The sequence below is a fragment of the Alternaria arborescens genome, assembly GCF_004154835.1.
Source record: "Alternaria arborescens strain FERA 675 chromosome Unknown contig_35, whole genome shotgun sequence".
Classification (NCBI taxonomy): Eukaryota; Fungi; Ascomycota; class Dothideomycetes; order Pleosporales; family Pleosporaceae; genus Alternaria; species Alternaria arborescens.
The window spans coordinates 41,106-62,740 of NW_021167890.1; the positions used below are offsets into that span (position 1 = coordinate 41,106).

The window sequence follows — 21,635 nt, forward strand, 5'->3', positions numbered from 1 at the left end:
ACCCGGTGAACATCGAGTACCATCACGACGGTCTAGTTGCATCGAATGTACGACCATGTATCACCTTATTACACCCACATACCCCTCTGCGACCTCCTCTCTTCACCTCCCCCATACTCTGGATCCTCCCCTAAGTACTCCATTCTGTTCTCTCGGAAACGCCTGCCACCACTACCCTGCTCGAGACTCCAAACCTTTCCAATCTCTCTCCAGACGTCTCCGGCCCTTCGACCTATTCTTGGCGCCAAGAGCCTAGCTTCTGCCACAGTAGGAGGTGCCCTCGGATCTGAAGTCCGCCTGCTATCTAGCCAGTATAGATATGCATGCCGCGCGGACGCCAGCTCGCCAAAGCTCCAAGCCTTTGCATTCCGCAGCCTTTGACCTGGCTGGATGTGGATCTGATATGTCTCATCGTTGCGAGGATTGGGCTGAAGACAGATCATAGCGTATGGTGGTTGACAGAGACCCAGGAGAGTGATGATGCGTGGATCGTGAATGATGAGCTGGTCGACTGGGCCCTTATCCAAAGTCGCTGTGACTTGGATAATACGTTCATTGCGGTCGTGATGTATTTGCATGTCAAGAATGCTGGTGGAAGGGTAGTACTCGGCCTGAACCTCTTGAATGCTCGTCAAAGGAAAAGCTTCGGGGTTCTGGACCGATACCACCATGCAAAGGCTGTCAATGTGCTTGTCGCATGGAACACCCACGGGCATGACTGGTGACGCATGCGCGTCAGGCGGCGAGGGTGGTGGTGCGATCCGAGTGTCAACATCGGGTATCACCAAAATTTGTTGTGTTGCTGAGAGCAGAACTTCCATCTCGAGATGTGGGTCTTGGACAACCTCGAGTCCGACTTCTTCCTGCATTGCACCGTCCGCAGCGGTTTCTTCTCCCCCAAGCTCTTCCTGCGCACTGTGGTAATCTGACTCATCCTCACTCTGTTTCACCTCATCGTTTCCGTCTTCCAGCTCCGCGATCAAAGGTAGTTTGAATGTCGACCGCTCTTCAACCTGGTCATGTGCAGTCGCAAACTCGTTATACACCCTGATCGCTTCATTGCTGCCTAGATTATGGAGCAGGTCATTGATCTTCTGCTTCCGCATACCAAGCAGACGTTGTTTCCGACCACCCAATGTGAGGATCAAGCGCATAGTGTTGATGAGATCTCTCGCTACCGCTTGCGGCATGATAGCTAACAATCGAGGTTCGAACATGGTAAGGTCATGCGACGTCGTGATTACCCTCCTTTTTGAGGATATCTTCAACTTATGCATAAGAGCTGCATATGTTTTAGGCGCTGTCATGTTGAACGGCGGCGTAGGTTCGTGTGTTAGAAACTGTCGTGAATCTGGGGTATCGCTCTGCATGTTCGCTGACTGTCATACGTACTGGTATGAGCAGGCTAGAAATTGGTGGTACTGGGACGGAAGCAGTCAAGATTAGAACACGGTGATAGTCGCGAAGCGGGCATTTGCTTGTAACGTTGTTTTGATTTGTTTCACGTTCGTTTGCGCACTCACCAGTCACCTTGAAAAACAATGAGGGATGACGAAAATCCGATCCGGAGCAGCTGCAGGCAGTCTTCACTACGAGCCGATATACGCTCTCACGTTCAAGATATATATGACTTTTTCCCGGGCCTCGATAGTGCAACTTAGTGGTTCTACAAGACCAGTCCCCGCCGCCGTGTACTATTCAACCTTCAACGCCTACGAGGTGTCATACATGTGCCTAACACCCTGCTGGTAATGCATCATTTCCGGAACCGTCTCCTGTCTGTTGCTCCAAGTCTTTCAATCTAATCATCCAGCTCAACCTCCTTCTCCTTGCGAACAGTATGCGACCACCACATGTTCCCATACTTGACGATAGCAGCGTTGATCTCGCTGATCATGTTGTACCGCCGCCAAGCATCCTCTTCTATTGCTGGATTATCCGGCTCCGATACAGAAACTCCTATAATATTCTTGAGCTCTTGCTTCACGATAGCAAAAATCTCAATGTCTCCATCAAGTGCCTTACGGGCCGCAGCGAGCGCTTCGCGTGCCTCGTAGACTGCTGCTGTGAGCCCATCGACTACCTCATGCGGCTCCTGCATTGCGTGGGCGGCAAACATACGCATGGTAGCCATTCGCTCCTTCAGCTGTATACGATATACCGCATTGCGGCCTGCTTGAAGCTTAACTCTGGCATGTTCGAACGTGTAAATTTCGGGTGCCTTTTGCTCATCAGTTACCGTGGAGACGAACAGGGCGCGAATATTGTTGGAAGACTGTGGTTGTCGCTTCTGTGATTGCTCTAGAGCTTGGAGTAGTATCATCTTGCGTAAGTCTTCAAAAGGCATATCGAAAAAATGGACACCGGTCGCTGTCACTCCGTGGGCTGGACGCCAGGTGAGGGGGCCCGGTGTCTGAGGTTCTTCGCTGGTATCTACGGTCGTCGACCCTACGCCCTCCGTTGAGTCACTCTCTTCACCTCGCATGGAGACTGGCGACGTATGGTAGCTTGTTATGCGTTGCGCTTCTGATGCCATCGGGTTCAGTGCTGTAGCGTGGTCTAGAATGACATGTTCTTTCATGAGAATGCCTGGCTCGACGCTCGAACCATTGTTGTGTGCACAAGTCTCGTCTTGGCTCATCTCCTCTAGGATATCGTTCCTTCCCGAGCTCCCAGAATCTTCTGCGATGGAGCTGTCCAAAACGGTGTCTTCTAGCATATCAGCCTCTCCACACACATCCTGTTTCTCCAATCTATCGTCTATGTCGCTACGAGAACGTTTACTAAGTACAGAGCCTTCGATGATCTTGTCATGAGGACCAAATGTGGATGCGCCTGGTGTATCATCAATACATGCATCACTGGCTAGGCTGGCCCCTGAGGCGAAATGAGGTTTGCTGGTTACTTTTGTCCCGCCGAGACTCTCAGTCACTTCCGTAGCTGGAAGATCCTCGGGCGTAGCAACCTTCTTGTGTTGAGAGCGTCTTGGATTTTCTCTTGCCATTACGAGTGAACACGGGTGATTGTAGACCTTAGGAGCTGTCAGTATCTGGATTGAGGTCCAATCCTATGGGTTTCAACCAGATATGGGTCATTGTTGTTGGGATCATGCTTCCTGACTGTTTGCTTGGATGTTTTGTCACGCGAGCTAGTCACTAGTATAACCATCTCACGGCTTGTCTCTACAACCTTTCCATGTGCTGCTGCAGGTTGGGAAGTAGAACTGTAAGGCTTCTTGGTTGAAAAAGAAGGGACTGCTATGGGTGGTAGTGGCAGAGGTCGGAGAACTTCTCTGCTATCTGATTCTTTCTTGTCGGATTTTAGACGCGTCGTTGTTTTGGGTATCAGAGTTAAAGACATCTGAGATTCACATGGGCGAGTGGGTGACTTGGAGCTGATTTTACATAGCTTGAAGGCTCTACGCACCCCATTCAGAAGATCAAGGGAACGTCATTGGAAGAGCGTAGAAACGATCAAGCTAGCAAGGCAACCATTGTTCATGGTAGTCAGTGCACATTGTGGCGCGATAGTCAAAACCTATACGGTCCGTTTCCTGCATAGCCCACGAGGACCGGAAAACCTTTCGCTCATACACCACTCATGCGATCAGTGTCGACAACATTCGTCGGACGATCGGGTCAGAAAATGAATACTTTCTTTGGTCGCTATCAGGAACCTTGTCCGACTTTCAAATCCTTATCTCAAACCGTCCTTATTCTGGTAAACACCATCTAATGCAGTACCTCGCCAATGAGGAAAACCGCCTCTTTGTTGCTAAAGTTTACAACATCTCCCATAATCTCCTTGGCTTCCGGCCCAGAAAAGGCATTCTTCACCTCCTCGTGATTCTCCCATACGACCATAGATCCAAAAGTGTAGAGTGGGGGTGAGCCGTCGACTCCATCCGAGAACTTGGTTGCCGACCAGCTTTTGACGCCATATTTTGCCCAACGAGTCTGTATCAGTGGCATGTGCTTGTTGACGTAGTAATCGATGTCGTATTTGGCGTCCGGCGTATTCGGAAAAAGAACGGTGACTGTGATGGCCATTGTGGTTGCAGTGCAGCTTAACAAGAGTGGTGCAAAGATTTGGAGGTTGAATAGATCTTTGGAGGCGGAGACGATGATGAGGAAGACGTAGGATAGATGATGTACTTGTCAGTTGAGACACATTGACATGAGCCTTTTGTACTCCAGTCCAAACAGAGTCGGCCCTTTTTCGCTGTATCCCCAGAAAAATTATCACATAAGCTCCCAGCTTGCGAAACGGATATGACCTTAGACGGGTGACGAACCTAGTCATGACAATGTCTACACAATGGGAAAGGTGATGACCTCAACATATGCACACTGCTGACATCGGAGTCCGGACAATGCGACGATGTCGATTATGTCCGCGTAAGACCGAATCGCGCTCGTGTTCGTAGAGGGGATCCGAAAATTATCGGCCTCACACAACATTAAGTTTCTATACTCGAAACACCTTCAGAATATATCAGTCGACTTGCGGCCATTCATTCATGATCAAGGACAGCAAACTACCTCTGGAAAATATATCAGCTCAAAATGTCAAATCGTTCCAAACTCCTCGTCGTTCTCACGTCTCAGGACATTCTTCCCACGCGAGAAGGTGTTAAGACAGGATGGTACTTCCCTGAATTGGTGCACCCTTACAATGTCCTCAATCCACATGTGGACATGGTCTTCGCCTCCCCGAAAGGTGGTGAGGCTCCAATCGACCCTTACTCGATCGAAGACTCCAAGAACGACGAAGAATGCCAACGGTTTCTGAGGGATAAAGAAGCATTGTGGAAAAATACCAAGTCACTTGATGCCATAATCGACAAGGCTGATGAGTTCGTCGGTGTTTTCTTCGTTGGCGGTCACGGCCGTAAGTCTTCGCCTAACGGCTATCAGCTTTCTGAGGAGCTAACGATCTTGTTACAGCCATGTTCGACCTCGCAAATAACAGCATCTCCCATTCACTGATCCGAAAGTTCTACGAGTCTGGCAAGATTGTGTCCGCCGTTTGTCATGGTCCAGCCGCTCTCGTCAACGTGAAGCTCTCGGACGGCTCGTATATGATCCAGGGTCAGAATGTCACGGGATTCTCGAACGCCGAGGAAGACGCCTACGATTTTACAAGTGCGATGCCATTCTTGCTAGAAGATGCGCTGAAGAACCACGGTGGCAAGTATGAAAAGGCAGGGCAGCTCTTTGGAGCGAAGGTCGTTATCAGCGGAAAGCAGGGGAACTTGGTAACCGGTCAGAATCCTCCAAGTGCCGCTGTGATTGGTAAGACCCTGCTAGAGCTCATCCAGAAACTGTAAGAATCATTGTGGGTTCCTCGACATCTCGAGAAAGCGCGATAAAGTCGTTGCTCGGTACCGCTCGGACTCGGTGTACAAGCAACCTTTTGGGTAGCAGTGTGTGGATTGTACATTTAGCGGTCATATAGAGAGACAGTAGAATGTGAATGGGTGGGAGTAGACGTGTACACACCAATATTACTACGCTTATTGGTGCAAGAGATGGCGTCATCATCTGCGCGAGCAGCGCGCACGTGTCGATCGCCAAACTTTACGACAGCCAAAGGCGACCACAGCTGTGTCTTTGCAAGCACTTGTTCTCAGGAATTACGCCTCATCTTATATGTTGTGGTTTGCTTCTAGTCTGTCCCTAGGCGCGAACCGAGCGCTTGTTCATCATGATTCTTTCGCGCCTAGTTTACGATGACCCATCATAGACTCGATCGCGTCGCTCAACGAGCTACAACCTGCCCTCCAGCTAGTGGACCATAGTCGAACCAGATGCTTTCATAGTCCGCCCCCCAAATCGTCTCCGTTGCAAAGTCGCGAGCGACGCCTAAGCCCGACGCGCCTTCTTTCTCTCGAACATCTGCTTCCTCTCGGTCGCATCCATCTCACCAGTACCGATCGGCTTGTACATGGGCATGGCGGTTTTGATGCCAGACTCCATCCAACGTGCCCACAAGTTGTGCTGGTTCACAATACCATGAGCACGCACAAATGTTTCGAGGTCATGGACAACGGCTTGGTTGGCAATGTCGTCACCTTCAGCGGCTCGGCGACGCGTCCAGACGAGATCCATGTACTCTTCGCGCTGAGCGTCTGTCGTCAATATCTTGCCCATCTCGGCCATAAGAGGACGTAGACGGCCTCCCGCGGTACCAGTTGTGATTATGGTGGTCGGCCAGATCATCACTGTTGGATTACGAGGCTTCACATTGCGCGGCGCAGCAGACGATATGGGCTTCGTAGGCCTCTTCCTCATTGCCTTCTTGGATGATGTAGGGGCCTTGTGGGTACCTGGACGCTTCATCTTTACCTTGGTAGACTGGTCAAAATCTTCGTCATTTTCGTCATCGTACTCGGCCTCATCATAATCCTTGAAGTCTTGCTCGCTGTGGTGTTCGGTCGAGGAATTTCCTCCTAGTATCGGAGCCACTGCAGCGTTACTCAAGCGCTTGTCGTCCTCTGGCTGCGGGATGGCGCCTCCGCCAATTTGCACAGAAGATTTTAGGGTCTTCGGGGTACGTGAAGGATCTGCTGTTTGCTGTGTGTATACTCGTCGTCGCTTTCCATTCAGACCACTTCCTGATCGTACTACTGGGATTTCGGTGCGATTAGCTATATGAACATTAGTATACGATAGGCAAGTCGGGCGATGTCAGATGCGGTACACGGAAGCTTGATTTAAAGCAAACGCAAACACTAACCACTGCTAGCTTGACCAGCAACATCCTTTCCCCGCTTCCACACGAGACGACAAGTTTTCCAAGCATTCTGTAGCATCTCGAAGTCCTCGTCCGTATCTTCCTCTCCTTCGTTATCAGGCATGGGACCCGCAGCTTCTAACGCGAAGACTAGTACAGGTACGTTGAGAGCATCCAAATCGATGAATACAGCGTTGTTCTTCACTAGAAACATGCGGAGAAGGCTAGCGTCTTCGACGAGGATGGTGTGAGTGTCGAGGTTGCCTGTGCATGACATTTCGACTTTGAGGACCTGGAGGATGACGTTTTTAAATGGTGTGTCGGAGGCGGCCATGGCGACGGTAGCGGTCATACTATGGATCTGAATAGGACCATGTCCCTGGATGTTTTCTTGTGGGAAGCGGCCGTTCACGGGAACCTCTGCTGTCGACATGATTTCGATATTGATGAGCTGAGTAAGAGGACTGATGGCTGGAGGGTCGAAGTGGAACGAATATGACACTTGGTTTTCATCTATCACAGGGCAAGGTTTCATGATATATGGTGGGGCGCTGGCGGGATTGTTGTCGCGCCATCACGTGCATAGGATATTTTGGTCATTCATTGAGCCCCGTGCACACCCATCTGGATTGCGAAACACATCACGAGTAACTACAAGGCCTACTTCAACCTTCAGGAGGCTGTAGTCCTTGCATTCCATATGCCCGCATTTGCACTACCGCCGTGAGTGTGAGCCGCGCCAGCTCATGCTGTGGGTGATACAAGAACTGCCTGACAAGAGAAGCCGTACGAAGCGATTTCCCCAGCGAACTATTGCGTTCCAATCAAGCATTGAGAAGATATCACGAGCCATGACCTATCTATCAAAACATTGTCATTGACTAATGCGACATGTAGATTCACATTGCTGATCAAAACGACGCTCTACATATTTCCGGCTGATGTTCAACGGATAGTTTCGCTCAGCCATCATCTATACATTGTTCCTCGACATGGAGTTTATCATACCTCCTCCGTAGGCTGGAGAAAACAACACTGCTACTCCCTTAATCTTCTTCCGACTATCCGCAATAGTTCGACAAAACGGAGCGACTCTGTATCCTCGAATCATCGGCCCACATCAACGTATCTATGCCTTCACAACAGCCTATGGTCCTCCGCCCAAGCTGGCAAACGATCCCGTCGATTTTCTCCACGATCCAGTCATACACCTCAGCAGTAGAGTGGTTCTACTACTTGACCTATATCTCGCACATAATATGTAAATCCGAGTCAGCACATATCGCTAAAGCCAACCTCATATCTTTACTGCGCGCTCGTCCGACAATTCAGATGTGGCACGAAGCACTCCTTTCCGAAATGTATGACGAGGACGAAGCCAATTTTCCATCAATGCTGGAGGGTACAGATTTCTCAAGACCTTCGGTACAAAGATTCTATGAGCACACCGCGCAGAGGTTCAAGCTCATGACAAGGGCGGATGTCTTCGTTGCGCGATGCGTGGTTGTAGATTTCATCTACAGAAATTTAGACGATGCACAAGGAGCTGCTGAAGCGGCCGAAGAGGCGAAACGAAGGAATTTGTTACAAGAACAGGGAAAATTAGTACAACAACAGCAAAAGGCCCGAGAACACTCACTAGCTGTGCATCTCCGCTTTGGAAGCCCGAGAAAAGATGCGCCGCCTGTCGGTCAGATCGGGGTGAATGATCTCGCTGCCCTCTTAGCTGCAATTTCTTTGCAATTACCTCCTGAGCTACCCATTCAGGCTGAGCCCGTACTTTTCATATTGCCAGTACCTAAGCAGAAAACTTCTTGGGTGAGTGGTCTTGCCCGCAGTCTATCCCAGCTGATGTCAAGGCCTATGAGGTCTGTACCATCTCTACAATGTACTTACACGTGCGACAAGGTTCAAGATAGGTTCGTATAAATTTGTGAGCTTGGTCGCTACTACACGCTCTTCCCCCTTGTTTTAGGTTTTGTCTTTGTTTGGGGCAAACATCTGAAGCACACCCTCTTATGACCCCTTGCTGATAAATACGTTGCGCGAATGAACACATCAAATCTATAGTATATACTCTATCGTTTGAGTGATTTTAGTTCTTAGTCAGGCTTAGTCGCCACGGGTCGTAGGTAGTAAGCGCCGTCAACTACAACAGCTATCATCTCGTATCAGAAATATATGCTAGAGAGTCGGACAGCTACATAGCTCAGGTGTTGAACTTGATGAATCGATTTGCACTTACAGAAGGTGCGAGGCCAGCAGATGCGAATTCCGCGACGTGTAAGGTCATGCGATGTTTGGAGATGGTGATGGAGAGCCAACGGCAGATGACCAGGTCTGTTGGTGATCTGGCTGCGGAGATGGCTAGCATGGCTGTTTGAAGGAAGGTTTGCGATTATATGACGGGGGCTGGAGGCACTCGACATGGGTCGCGGACTTGTAGATTAGAGGCATAGCAGTAAAGAGATAATCCAGATACCCCACATTGAGGGGTGCATATCTGATCGGGTAGCCTGGACGTATGCAAAGCACTGTTGGAAGTCGACATCAATCCATGACAAGACGTTGTGAAGTATTGAGAGGGCAAATGTATACATCCTTGGGGGTTACAAGGGACCAGCCCAAACTTGTGACTCGCTAGTGATCACTTGGACAACGATACTGGACGACTGGCGCCCAGCCCTCCACAAGCACCCGTAATCCAACTACGACCGAACCACTCATCCCTTCTTGGCCTCCTTTTTGGCTGGCACGGGTATCAGACCCTTCGTGTAGAACTCAGCTCCAAATCTCTCCACTTCCTTGGTGAGACTAGAATGACTCCTAACGGGCCGAGCACCAGCCGCACCCACAGGAATCCTGCCCGCAAACGTCTTGTTAAACTCCTCGACAAAAGTTTTCCACCCTTTGGTAGGCTTTCCATTGGTAAGGTTGGCGAGAATCCACGTTCGCTCCTCCTGCACATAAGCCTGCACAACCTCGCGGAACCTCACGCTGGTATTGCGCCGAATCTGCTGAACAGTGCGCTTGTTTAATGCCGTGATCGCCTCTTGCGAGGCCCAGTCGCGCGGCGGCGGGTTGGCGAAGATGCGCTTCTTGCGATTCTTGTCAAGCAGCTTGATGACGAGCTTATGCTTTTGGTCGCGTACGGTGCCATCGGCGAGGAGTTCGAAGCGGCCGGGGACGAACTGGGTGGATTCAGGCTGGGCCTGGAAGTCGGCGTCATTGTCATAGGAGGTGGCGTAGGCGCCCCAGGTAACGTTGCGGAAGAGTTCCGGCTTCGTGGTGTCCTTGACGTCGCCAGCGACGTCGGATGCGTCAGAGTCGTAGTACTCGGCGCCGTCTTTTGTGGCGGCGGCGATGAGAACGGCGTGCTCGGTCTTTTGGGGGTCGAGGATGCGCTTCAACCGCTTCATGGTGGGTATAGAGATGGGGAGCGAAGGGGCAATTGGAGGAAGCTGGACGTCGTCTTCATGGTGGGTGAATTTGCGCTTATGGCCAGCGCCAGCAATAGGAAGGGGTGAGGGGTGGAGGGCAGATTGGATGCATCTCAGCTTGAGCTTGAGACCTGGCCTTGAAGCTGACGTAGAAGTACGCGCGTGCCGAAGTCCAGCCAGGATAGTGGCAGCCTCGTACATCGCGGCGTCAGGAGAGACCAGCTCAACCTCAAGTAGGGATGGTGAAGACATGGTTTCGTGGGTTTCGTCAAATTCAACAGTAGGAATGACGTGTGCGTCAAAGTGTACGATAGTGAAATTATAAAGTTGTAAAAAGAAGATGTAGAAAGCTGAATCTCTAACGGTAGAGTCTGCAGGCAGATGAGCTGGTTATGTTTGAGTCCTGCTATCGACATCTGCTACTCATTCTCAATAAGCAGCTATTATATCAAGGTGAAGACGTGATATCTGACCGTTTACGTCCTTTTCCAGTGGTGACGCTTGGGGTTGGTATTGTGCGACGAAGTGAAGACGCAAGAGCGTCCCATTGTGATTAGGTTCATCAACAGACACAATAGGATTGGACGAGATCGCATGCTTAAGTTCGGCCATACTTCCATTCCATGTCCTTTCCCCTTCACTCACTCTCCAAAGCCGACAATCCTGTTTGGTGTGATCACTGCAGACTCCATGGTTTGTGTTGTCGTTGTGCGACTGGTGCGTTCTCGTATCGTTGGTACCTGAAGCTTTCAATATTTTACCATGTGGTTGTCACGAAATTGAGTCTCGTATGTTCGCATTTGCATTAGGCTAACATGTAGTGGATTCGACATAGTTCGTGCGCAGCAAGCCTGTGGGGATTTACCTTGGCGATCCCCCATTGATAGCTGGTAAACACGCTAGCACCCAACGCGGACGAGCCGGGGTATCATGACATCATTCGACGAATAATCTCGTGAACCCTTCCCAACAACACCGCGTTCATCGTCAGCTACCACAATCAATGTGACCGCCAATATCACTTAAGCATCCTTAGAAGCGCTTGTAGAGCAACTTGTGATGATACTGACCCACATCCTGCAATGGGGAGGCGGGCGCATGTGAGACGCGACGCGACGCGTCAAGGCAACAGCTTCCAGTACCACATCCTCTACTTCTATAATCTGATGAGTACACCCTAGTGCATGAGAAACCTTCTTATTCTCATATCACACGACTTTTCCAAGACAGTATGGCTAGTCTTCCCGCCATCGACGTCGCAATCACTGCTTCGCCTGCCGTTTTCGATATCGACGGATCGACCGAGTTGAGCATTCGGCTCAATCTTGCACTTCGTCACGATAGACCGATCACATTGTACAAGAGAGAGACCAGTCTCTTCGACGGCAAAATCCTTCATGCTCAGGGTCTTACATTCACCGATACCAAGACCGGGCAGCATGTGCCACGCAACACGATCAATCTATGCTACTTCCAAAGCGAAGGCGGGATATCATGGGCTACTAGATGCAATTACGTTACACTATACCCAGGGCAAACACATGTTATCGAGACACGCATTATACCTCGGGACGCTGACGGACGAGAAAAGACGAGCTCCACAAACGACACTTCGTGGTTGAGATCGATCAGGTTTGCTGGATTCGAAGACGGTCATACATACCGAGTAGGAATAGCCAATGATGCTGTGGTTGATAAGTGGCTGGAAGGGTCGATATGGGGAATCTTGGGATGGCAGAAATTAGGTTGGGTACCGAAGACTGTGCGCGCGGATATCAGGTATACAGTCGTTCAGTCGATGGCATTCACGGTTAAGCGATCTGATGCCCAAGAGCCACCCAGAAGTCTTGTCTCGATGGTTGATTCGCTTCACCGAGCGTCCGTTGACCAAGAGAAGGCCCCGTGTTTCGAAGTCGTCTAGACTATACACGATTATCACTCCCAGTACCTGCGTCGGTCTTTCTTCCCACCAGCAATCATGTTCACAAGACTCTTCTTCAGATCTCCGGTCATTGTGCAAACAATCTCCTCCGTTCCCGCAATTCTGTTGGGAACATTCTTCCAGCTTACACGCTTCTTTAATTCCCCCTTCTCGACGTCCCTAACAAGTTCGCTCAGCAATTGCGCATTGAACCTGTAAAAGCCCACGAAATGGCGTCTATACACCAGATGCGATAGCTCGTGCAACATCGTCCTCGTCAGATGATGGATGGCAATGAAACAACTGGGATCATCATCTTCACGTAGCCGCAATTCCATGTTCAGGGGAATAGTCTGCCTGACTTTACTGGATCCGTGTCTAGTAATTCGCTCTACAGTCTGACATTTGCCGTGGCAAGAGGAATAAGGAGAGAGCTCATGCAGCATGGGGACGGACCAACTATGGCGGCGCATAATGGGCGCGATGATGTAGGCGCAACGGCGGAGCAGGTAAAGGGCGTAGGCTTGGTGGGGAAGGTGGTCGAGGGTTGTGTAGCAGGGGAAGTAACCATCTAGACCGCGTTGGTAGGAAAGCTGGGAGAGGTGGTGGTACATGGTTGGGTTGAAGCGCCGGACCCCTGCTTATGGATCCTAAACAAGGTCCGCAACTTTTCCATAGAGGTATAATCAGCAGATAAGGAATAGGGAGAGAGATAGCGAGCTAGAGTGGTCAGTGAAGACCTCGATCAATGGTAATAGCAGGCCGTAAATCTCACTGCTTTCCAGTGAGCGCGGACTTGCGATGAATGCCAAAGCTAGTTGTAGCGACCCTAACCAGTGAAACCAGCATGAACTCTCAATTATATCATTGTATCGATCGTGGTGTTACTACCTGAGTTATGTCATCTTATCACGATTCTGTGGCCTCAAATATCTGCGCAATGCTCATAGATGACAACGTAGAGCATTTCTCAGTCTGAGATGCATCGTCAAAGGCCTTCTTCTCATGATCTTTAACATGCGTTTTCGCATTTAGACCACGCACAATGCTATTGAACAGTCTTGATTCGACCCGTCAAGAAGACAAAGGAACTTCCATTTCTGGTTTGGAACAGAGGTATGACTCTGGTTCGATCGGTATTTACTCACACTCGCACTGCTAACACAGCACAACAGACGCCAAATAGTTGCAGCAAGATCGATCTCCACGGTGTCCGTTTTCAGCGTGAACAAACGAGAACAGAAGGCTGGAACGTAGATAGAAAGTTTCTTTGATAGGTTTTCTGGCGGCCTTTGAAGATATGAGACATACAAGAGAAAGAACGAAGCAAAACATTGATGTCTATAACCCAAGCCCAATGTAAAGCTTCCTCGGGAAGGCTCTCGGGTGCCCACTTTGTACTGACTTCAAAGTCGTGCCGGAAACCTCGCTTAAGTGACACTGATACCTCTAAAAGTACCACATGTTGTGGCGTTATGCCCCCTTCCTCCTTAAGAAGATCGTCCTTGTAGCGTTCTATGCTATCAGCTTGTCCACGTTCGCAGTGGCGGAACTATCTGTGGCCATAATGATAAGGTCGGGTCCGTTGGAGTGACGGAACTGAATCGAGGACTGTGATCTCAACACATGAAATCGCATCTCATGGACCAAAAAATATGAGATATGCACCTACGTTGGGGGGACTTGCTCGAGCTCGTCGATAGGGTTGCGTTGCTAGCCCTGAAGCAATACTGTATTGTAGCCTTTCAATAGAGTATGTAGTCTGTGACAGCAGAATGTATCCATCATCTACGTAATATTCGTTGCATTGGAGCATGCGCATTGAGATTCTACAAACTTTCTTTGATCCTGGTTCATTCTCCCGATCAACAAGACAGTGTAGATCACAATCCAAAGCATGGTACTATGAAAAGTCGAGTCGAAAGTAGGCCACAACACGACCATATCCAAGACAAAACTGAAAAGCGTTGCCAACATCGCACAATAGACTGTAAGTGATGTTTCTAGTTGGACATTTGTCAAAGCCCGGATAAGACAGAGAATACCGAGTGTTAATAGGAACGTAAAGACACACCAAAGACACCACTCAAATCTCTTCATGAGGCCAACGACAAATTTGAAAGACCTTGTTAGACATGCTAGACAAAGCTTGGTGAAAATTGGCTTCATCTTCAAACCCTGTTGGTTTATTAGCCTCGAGCTACAGTTCATGTCTCACTCATAGACATACTGCTCTTCTAGTCACGTCTCTTAATTCCTCTGGGATTTCGTCAAGAATAAATCTTCTATATCTCTGATTCCTATAACGGTCGTGTTCCGCTCGCAATCGAACGAGAGCTTTCGTTCTCCCCTCACCGTAAATCAATGGCATTTACACGTCGAAGCAGCCCAAAAGACAATACGCAGCGTCCTCTTCGCGCTTCGTTTGTCGATGGGCCGTCCACTTCAACCTCTCTTCGACGCTATATCTTCGAAACCATCGCGGATGGGTTTTGAAGAGTTCGAGTGGTATCTTACAATGTACCGCGATTGAGTCGGCGAAATCTTCCAGACGTCCCAATGTTTCACCATTTGCAGCGAAGAATATCACTTCTCTAGGCGCCAGTAGTTCCTGGAACGTCCAACCACGCGTGAACCATCTGCTTCCCAGAAGCGACGCAATGAGAACTCCATCTCCTGCGATGTTCCAGGTCCGTCGAGGAACATCTGATAGGTAAACGTAGCATACCGTCGAGTTCTTGTACCATTTATACATTGAGTTGATTGCCTCGGTAAGCTCTGCACTGCTACTCTTGTCTATACAGCATGTATCGATCTGGTAAGAACAATTAGTAAAAGAGGTAGAAAAGAAAAGAGGGCGGATCATAGGTACTCAAAAGTATCCAATCCGGTCTCTGGTAGTCTGCTGCGCACAGAACATGAGTTTCTCGTAGCCAGGCTTTGTCCTTCCCTTCCCTTGCCCTTTGTATATGTCCTTAAATGTGACCTCCTCATGGTCCGTACCCCACGTATGTGAGAGGATGGCGTACGGTGGAATGTTGTCGATAAACTCAACGAGGCTGGAGTCTGTTTCGCCGTTGGCTCGTTGCACACGCTGTAAAAGACGCATGAAGGCTGCTGAATGAAGCGCCGCAAGCGAGCGCGTTTTTGAGCAGCGAGGTACCTGATTCGTGAAATGATGGTACAGCAATATTGATTCGAACTGTGGAAAGTAAAGCGCAAAGTAGTGATAAAAGACGCTACGGTGGGGGCCTGAAGTGAGGCTGAGCGCGCCACGCACCGATCAGCCCTGCTCAACAGTCTGCCTTCGTACTACCTAAGCAGGCAACCACCAAATCTGATCCTTCCAAGTAACAGAGCACAAGTCTTCACCAGAATAAGCCTGAGCTGCAACACAACAATTAAGTTTCTTTGTTGACCTAAGGCATCTCATTTTCGAAAGCAGAAATCTAGGACTCCAAGTGATGCGATAGTCTAGGTATTGTAGCGCCAGTATGCAGTCCAATTCGCATATACCTAGGTACGCTAGGTGCTGTAGGACTTACTGCCTAGTCATATCGATGTGGAACGTGTAGATTGTAGCAACGGCTAAGCTACTGTTCAACCCGGACTTTTGTGAATGGAGAAGGTGCAAAACGGAACGAGATCATGGAGAAACCGATCGGAACGCTGAGATTTGGATCATATAAGGCGCCTGCGACAAATATCCGTGACGAGAAGTATTTCGCATCGGCCTTTGCTACGGTAACGGTGATGTCGCAGTAGTCTCAGCAAGCCGACGTAGATGGCTGTTTCTCGAAGATGTCAAATCCCCCTACGGAACGGAGCCTGGCGCTGGCTTGCTTCGTGGCACATGTGCTACGATGGGTTTTCGATTCACCGTTCCATGTCGACGATCCAGAGTGGGATGATATGAACAACGAATACTCTTGGGTTGCAAAAATGTGTAAGTACATCACCCATGAAGAGATGACGAAGCTGACTATCCCAAAGGCGGCCTTCAGATGGTGAGAACATTAGACACCCTAGCCACTATCGGGATGAGCCAAAACGGTCACTTCAGAGAATCTGAAATCCCCAATCTAGCTGCGAAGCAGTCTGCAGACCTTTATGACGAGTTTGCTAACTACCTTCCTTTGAACCAGTCGCTCAATCATGATGGCTTCAAGCTCAAAGGCTGGTTGCATGAAGTCATGCGATTGAAGTTGGAGCTTCTGGTTTCGCGATATCATCATCGAATCGAGTTCGTCAGGCCGGGAACCATGTTCGATAGCAGCTGGATGACCGAGATACCCGACGAAGAGGGCAGCGCATTGGTAACAGACACGCAGTATCGTGTTCGTCTTTGTGTCAGCCCCGCTCTCGTGGGTCGTATCGACGATACGAAGTGGTCGCAAGGACCTGTATCAACTCACGAACCTGAAGAGTACAAGCTTGCTCTTTTGGAATCCATAGACTTCTTCGCCGAAAACCCCGTTCAGGAAAAGGCTTCACCCCGAGACGGGTTTATCAGCCGAGCCGTGGTACTTGTGGAAGCAGTGCCAAAAGATGGAGGTATGGAAGCACGATCGCAGTAGACATCCCGTCGGTTTCTTGATCTTACTCGTTCGTAGGAGTTTAGAATCGGTTGCGTTGTTGGTTTCGTCGATGATGCTGGACGTGTAATGGCTAGTTTCGCTTGTTGCACCATTCTGAGCTGATGATGATTACTAGTTGCGGGGGAAGAGGCTGGGCTACGAGCACTGTAAGCGAAAGCGAAGAGTTGGTGTCGCGTAGCGATGCTGCCACCGGGTGATGGGGTCTCAAAAGGCGAACATATGCACTGCAATGTATGCATGCGATTAGCGAAACATAGTATTACATGGTTTCTACTTGGACGGCAAAATATAGATAACATACTCTTGTTTTACAATCATGTCCAATCGTGCGTCGCTATTAGGCCTCCTCAATGCAGCGGTCTCCGCATCGTGCCATCATAGTATCTATATCATGCAATCCTTAACTGCAGGCAACTTCCTTGGCTAGCAACAGTGTATTCTGCTGGTGCGACTCAATCTTCCGCAACATTCTTACATTGAGAGTTTACCTTGACCCAGCGCGAAGTCGTTTCTGTGGAGCGATGCGACGTACTGCACTCAGGGGACAACATGAGCTTCTTGAGAATTTGCTAGGACATCGAGATTACTTCTCTCGCAATCGTTAGAATCGTTGTCGTCTAGTAGTGCTTACTTCAATAGCCGGTGGGAGTACTGTGATGAGCGGCCCGAACATAGTAAGCTTTTAGAGTAGTTACCAAGGGTACCATAGAACACCAACGGTAAAGGTCAGGCACTTCGCCCGATCGACGACTGATCTACCGAACACTCTACCCCTGCGATCTCGAGTTGACTCCACGATTGTGTCCTGTTCGAACCGTCCCCAACTTCAGCCTTGGTTTTGGGTCCTGCGACGTCGACCGAAATTGGACCCGGCGCGTTGGGCGCAACCATTGGTAAGTAAAAGCGCCGATTCGCAATGCGTACGACAGTACGTGTACAGTGGTATCGGGTGCCTCTCGGGTCCTAGGATGCCGTTCGATTGTAGCCCAAAAGCATCGTCGAACAAACTTAGATTCAGCGTCATACAGTAATGCGAGCCAATTGAGGCTCCACGGGTGAGGCGTTGCGTTGCTTTTCCTGCTCCTCGGCAGCGAAAAAGAATGAAAAGGTGGGTTGCCGCACGTGAAAGGAAAAGCTGCGTCGTAGGAGGCGCGCAGCAGAGCGCCAACCTGGAGTGCAGGGGATGAGCAGTCAAACGGCATTTTCCAGCTACCTTGATATCAACGCAATGGGCATATGTAACGGTTTTCACCGCGATCGATCATGTTTGGCCTGGAAAGGGGAGGGTTCGGTGGGCGAGAAGACAGCCTGGTGCTTTAAGCGCACACCCCTCTTTCCCTTACTCGGCATATGTGATGCGCAACCCATAGCTTCTCGCGCGTGCGCCTCACCCACTTTTGATAGGAGATCAGCATGATGTCGACTTAACGGCATGTAGGGCTGTCTATGAGTCGAATCTGGTATGATTGACAATATGTCTGACAAGTTGAGGGTTGTCGAACATCTAGGCAGTACCGAAACGTACTAACCCCTTGGCGTCGCGTGGTGCCCAGCTCATGGGGTCGCCTACGAATCGTAAGATGTGGAGAAGAGATCCGCTCTGTTTCCACAACACCATACCCTTTTGCAGCACTACGCTGTCGACGATCCTTATGTCGCAGAGGCTAAGTCCCTCCTCATCGGTATCATCCTTAGGCTCAGATCCTTCAGTGCGGGAAAGGAGGACCGAATAAACCCTGCTCCGCGGGGTGGAAAAAAACAAATGAAAATTTTAGTAAAAACAACAGCATGTTAACGACACTGTTGTGCAGTCTATTCCGTGCTTCATCTATGTGAGGGAGCAAGCGACGAATATACAGCTCTTCCCGTGCGAACTCTCGGCTACAGGCCGTTGGTAATCTCCACAGCAAGTTTCAGCGAGAAAAGGCCGGCCTCGGGTCATCGCGGCTCACCCATATCTCAAGATCCGGTCTAAAGGCTACCCGCAGACGTCTTAGGGCCACAGTTATTCTGCTCACCAACTTCTAGCGAAGGTTGATCTTACCTATTTCCCAGCGTTCCCACCTCTCGACCTACCTCGGCGACTCGAAGTGTTATCGAGCAGCTGCGCGCGTATTGTCGATGACCGATCTGCAGATTTTCAGGGAGTTTTGCTTCTCTGTATTTGTTTGCAATGAGGCTGCGAGCCCGTCAGCAGTCTGCAGATCAGGTTGCGACGTTGTGAGATCGGCTAGACGACTGCGACGGAGGAGGTAGCGTCCTGTCACCTTCAATGGGCCAGCACTAGGATGCCGGCCCGGGCCTGAGCCAACCAAGTTCTGGTGCGGTTGGACTCTTGGAGGCTCCTCTTTAGACGGTTCGCAACAATGTACCGCCAAAATCAAAGCTCCATACTACAGCGACGTAAGAGATGAGAGTGCGTAGTATATGCGTACAGACATGGGGCTCATCTCTACATTCGATCCGTGCATACTTAGCTCCATCTAGCAGGCACGAAGGATGATCATGGTTTTGTGTGCACAGATTTTTACGCTTCGCTTACAAGTTTCCGCGAATGAGAGTTTCCCATCTCCTGTACGACATCGCCCCGTCCACGCCACGTTCCTGCATATGTGCACCCCTCCGGTATTCGACTGATCCCCCCGAATCCACAGCATCCTTCGCCGTTCGGTGGAAGTCCCGAGAAGGAATCACATCCACGATGCCTTGGCCCTCATGCAATTCTACGATCATTCCATCAGGGATGATGGCAGCCGAAGGAGCCACCTGCATCGAGATGAAACATTGCACCCGGCAAACATGGTTGGTGGCACCATATACGCCATTGCAAAACGTACGAACCACGAACGGTTCAAGGGCATCCCGTACATAATTATCGCACGGAAATGACAGTTGAAGTTGAACAACTTCTCCAATATGCCTCACGGACGGACTGATTACTACACCTCATGGACTGGGTCCCTTGCACATCCCGGAAAGACCGGAACATCGCAAGGAACGTGTTGAGACCGATCTCACACACTTGGTGGCTCTCGCGTTTTCGACTCAGGGCCATGCCGAAGGTTTTCTGACAGGGCTGCAGACCCTGGCACCCGCGGAGCTATTGGCGAATGTCACTTGTTCAGTGGGTGTACGGAAAGTGGGGACGTGCATAAGCGCGGTTAAAGGTACAGCCACCATCGATGCGCATACCCCCAATTTCGTTCAGAGACCCTGAGCAGATTGTGAAATACTCCATGTTTCCCGCAAAAGACGCCTGATTCACCTGATCTGGTCATCTTCAGGCCTACACTATCACATCATGGCTGGATCATTATCTGATAACCCGAGGGGCAGGCAAGCCGTTGAGATCTCTACGGTGTTTACTGGTTTAGCCTTCATAGTCGTCTGCCTTCGACTATACACACGGTTCTTTCTAATTCGCTGCGTGGGGATCGAGGATGCCGGCATAGCACTTGCGATGGTAAGTAACTTCCACGCCACGTTGTGTAGACTCTTGCTAATCTTCTGCTAGCTTTGCTCCATAGGCTTGACCATCTGCATCGGTGTCCGTCAGTATTCCCCTTACATCCAACCACAGCTCTTTATGGAGGCTAACATTCTGTAGAGGCCAAAAATGGTATGGGCAGACACACCGACACTATCAACGATGGTGATATGACCACGTTCCTAAGAGTACGCAACACTCATCACTCATGCTAAATCTCCACTAACACCAAGCTATAGGCTTTCTGGGCCAGTCTTATCGTGTATTATCTGTCACTCGGCTTGACCAAGGGATCGATGCTTCTCCAGTACCGACGTATCTTCCCGACCAAGTCTTTCCAGGTCGCAAACTGGATTACAATGGCTGTTGTCATCAGCTATACTATCTGGACGGTCTTCTCCAGTATCTTCATGTGTGTACCCGTGCGAGCTTTCTGGACACATGAGAAGGCTACCTGCCTTAATCAATTCGCCGTCTGGTTCACCAACGCCGCCATCAATATCATCACGGATTTCGCAATCATTCTCCTCCCTATACCAGTCATCCGGAAGCTCAACTTGGGCAAAAGGCAAAAGATTGGACTCATCTCGATCTTTGCGATCGGTGGATTGTAAGTACCCCTCACTCGTATCACCTTGTTTCCATCGGGCCTTTGTGCAAGTGGTTGCACATGTGTTTCATCGTGTAACCACAAGTGGCTTGGTTATCGCGTTGTACCTTGTTGCATTCCCGGCTCTTCTCGCGGTCGGTTGGGCAGCAGATCTACCCCTGCTTTCAGCTGTTACAAAGAAGTCACACTAACGCGCAACCTTGCAGTGTTTGCCTGGTATCTATTCTGCGTCTACAGTCCCTTGTAGCGATCTCAAACTCCGCCGATCCAAGCTACGACAATCCCCCCGCAGCGACTTGGAGTTCAGTGGAATCCAACGTTGGCATCATTTGCGCCTGCTTGCCGTTGCTTAGGCCATTAATCACCAAATGGCTTCCAAGAGCCTTCCCGTCAAGACACCGCAGCATATATTCGCACTCTCGACCTCAGAATCGAACATACGGCAGCAGGGGTGGCAGCAAAGCGCTACGCACCAAGGACGACTACGTTCTAGACGTAACAAAGCGCTCGAACGGTTCGAGCGAGGAAGGGCGAGACATCCAGGTCGTGACCGACATCCACGTAGAGGTTGACGGTGCCGATGGAAGGAGAATAAGTGGCTGGAGAACGCCTGCGTCGCACAACAACTGGTCAGACAATATTTCGGGCAAGGAAACCCAACGGGAGAACAGCACTGAGTCGCTGGTCAATCAACACGTGCGGGTGTCCTCACGGTAGATTTTAGATCTTTCTTATGTTCACTCCACACCCTTTGATCACAGTTTCGTAACGATACCCCATGACCTATATCTTATTAATAGAGAGTGCTTCGACTCTTGTCAGTACCCACATTCATTTCAACTAG

General features: G+C 49.9%; 9 protein-coding genes across 9 annotated transcripts; 4 read left to right on the forward strand and 5 right to left on the reverse strand.

The window, feature by feature from the left end:
- Positions 1 to 68: 68 nt before the first annotated feature.
- Positions 69 to 1,217, reverse strand: AA0111_g10399 (hypothetical protein; the record flags this gene model as incomplete). The annotated part of the gene is made up of 1 exon (XM_028644143.1): positions 69 to 1,217. The coding sequence occupies one exon, from the start codon at positions 1,215 to 1,217 to the stop codon at positions 69 to 71; it is 1,149 nt and encodes a 382-aa protein (XP_028501945.1).
- Positions 1,218 to 1,801: 584 nt separating this feature from the next.
- On the reverse strand, positions 1,802 to 3,004 carry AA0111_g10400 (hypothetical protein; the record flags this gene model as incomplete). The annotated part of the gene is made up of 1 exon (XM_028644146.1): positions 1,802 to 3,004. The coding sequence occupies one exon, from the start codon at positions 3,002 to 3,004 to the stop codon at positions 1,802 to 1,804; it is 1,203 nt and encodes a 400-aa protein (XP_028501975.1).
- Positions 3,005 to 3,731: 727 nt separating this feature from the next.
- On the reverse strand, positions 3,732 to 4,049 carry AA0111_g10401 (hypothetical protein; the record flags this gene model as incomplete). Its single annotated transcript, XM_028644147.1, has 1 exon — positions 3,732 to 4,049. The coding sequence occupies one exon, from the start codon at positions 4,047 to 4,049 to the stop codon at positions 3,732 to 3,734; it is 318 nt and encodes a 105-aa protein (XP_028501993.1).
- Positions 4,050 to 4,565: 516 nt separating this feature from the next.
- AA0111_g10402 (hypothetical protein) lies at positions 4,566 to 5,329 on the forward strand (the record flags this gene model as incomplete). The annotated part of the gene is made up of 2 exons (XM_028644148.1): positions 4,566 to 4,890; positions 4,947 to 5,329. 2 exons carry the CDS (start codon positions 4,566 to 4,568, stop codon positions 5,327 to 5,329), a joined length of 708 nt encoding a protein of 235 aa, XP_028501992.1.
- A 535-nt stretch (positions 5,330 to 5,864) lies between these two features.
- On the reverse strand, positions 5,865 to 7,168 carry AA0111_g10403 (hypothetical protein; the record flags this gene model as incomplete). Its single annotated transcript, XM_028644149.1, has 2 exons — positions 5,865 to 6,649; positions 6,739 to 7,168. 2 exons carry the CDS (start codon positions 7,166 to 7,168, stop codon positions 5,865 to 5,867), a joined length of 1,215 nt encoding a protein of 404 aa, XP_028501974.1.
- Positions 7,169 to 9,458: 2,290 nt separating this feature from the next.
- On the reverse strand, positions 9,459 to 10,427 carry AA0111_g10404 (hypothetical protein; the record flags this gene model as incomplete). The annotated part of the gene is made up of 1 exon (XM_028644150.1): positions 9,459 to 10,427. The coding sequence occupies one exon, from the start codon at positions 10,425 to 10,427 to the stop codon at positions 9,459 to 9,461; it is 969 nt and encodes a 322-aa protein (XP_028501973.1).
- A 979-nt stretch (positions 10,428 to 11,406) lies between these two features.
- AA0111_g10405 (hypothetical protein) lies at positions 11,407 to 12,096 on the forward strand (the record flags this gene model as incomplete). Its single annotated transcript, XM_028644151.1, has 1 exon — positions 11,407 to 12,096. The coding sequence occupies one exon, from the start codon at positions 11,407 to 11,409 to the stop codon at positions 12,094 to 12,096; it is 690 nt and encodes a 229-aa protein (XP_028502001.1).
- Positions 12,097 to 15,897: 3,801 nt separating this feature from the next.
- On the forward strand, positions 15,898 to 16,673 carry AA0111_g10406 (hypothetical protein; the record flags this gene model as incomplete). The annotated part of the gene is made up of 2 exons (XM_028644152.1): positions 15,898 to 16,042; positions 16,090 to 16,673. The coding sequence occupies 2 exons, from the start codon at positions 15,898 to 15,900 to the stop codon at positions 16,671 to 16,673; spliced, it is 729 nt and encodes a 242-aa protein (XP_028501978.1).
- Positions 16,674 to 19,995: 3,322 nt separating this feature from the next.
- On the forward strand, positions 19,996 to 21,508 carry AA0111_g10407 (hypothetical protein; the record flags this gene model as incomplete). The annotated part of the gene is made up of 5 exons (XM_028644153.1): positions 19,996 to 20,157; positions 20,209 to 20,245; positions 20,302 to 20,369; positions 20,421 to 20,791; positions 20,998 to 21,508. The coding sequence occupies 5 exons, from the start codon at positions 19,996 to 19,998 to the stop codon at positions 21,506 to 21,508; spliced, it is 1,149 nt and encodes a 382-aa protein (XP_028501982.1).
- Positions 21,509 to 21,635: the final 127 nt, after the last annotated feature.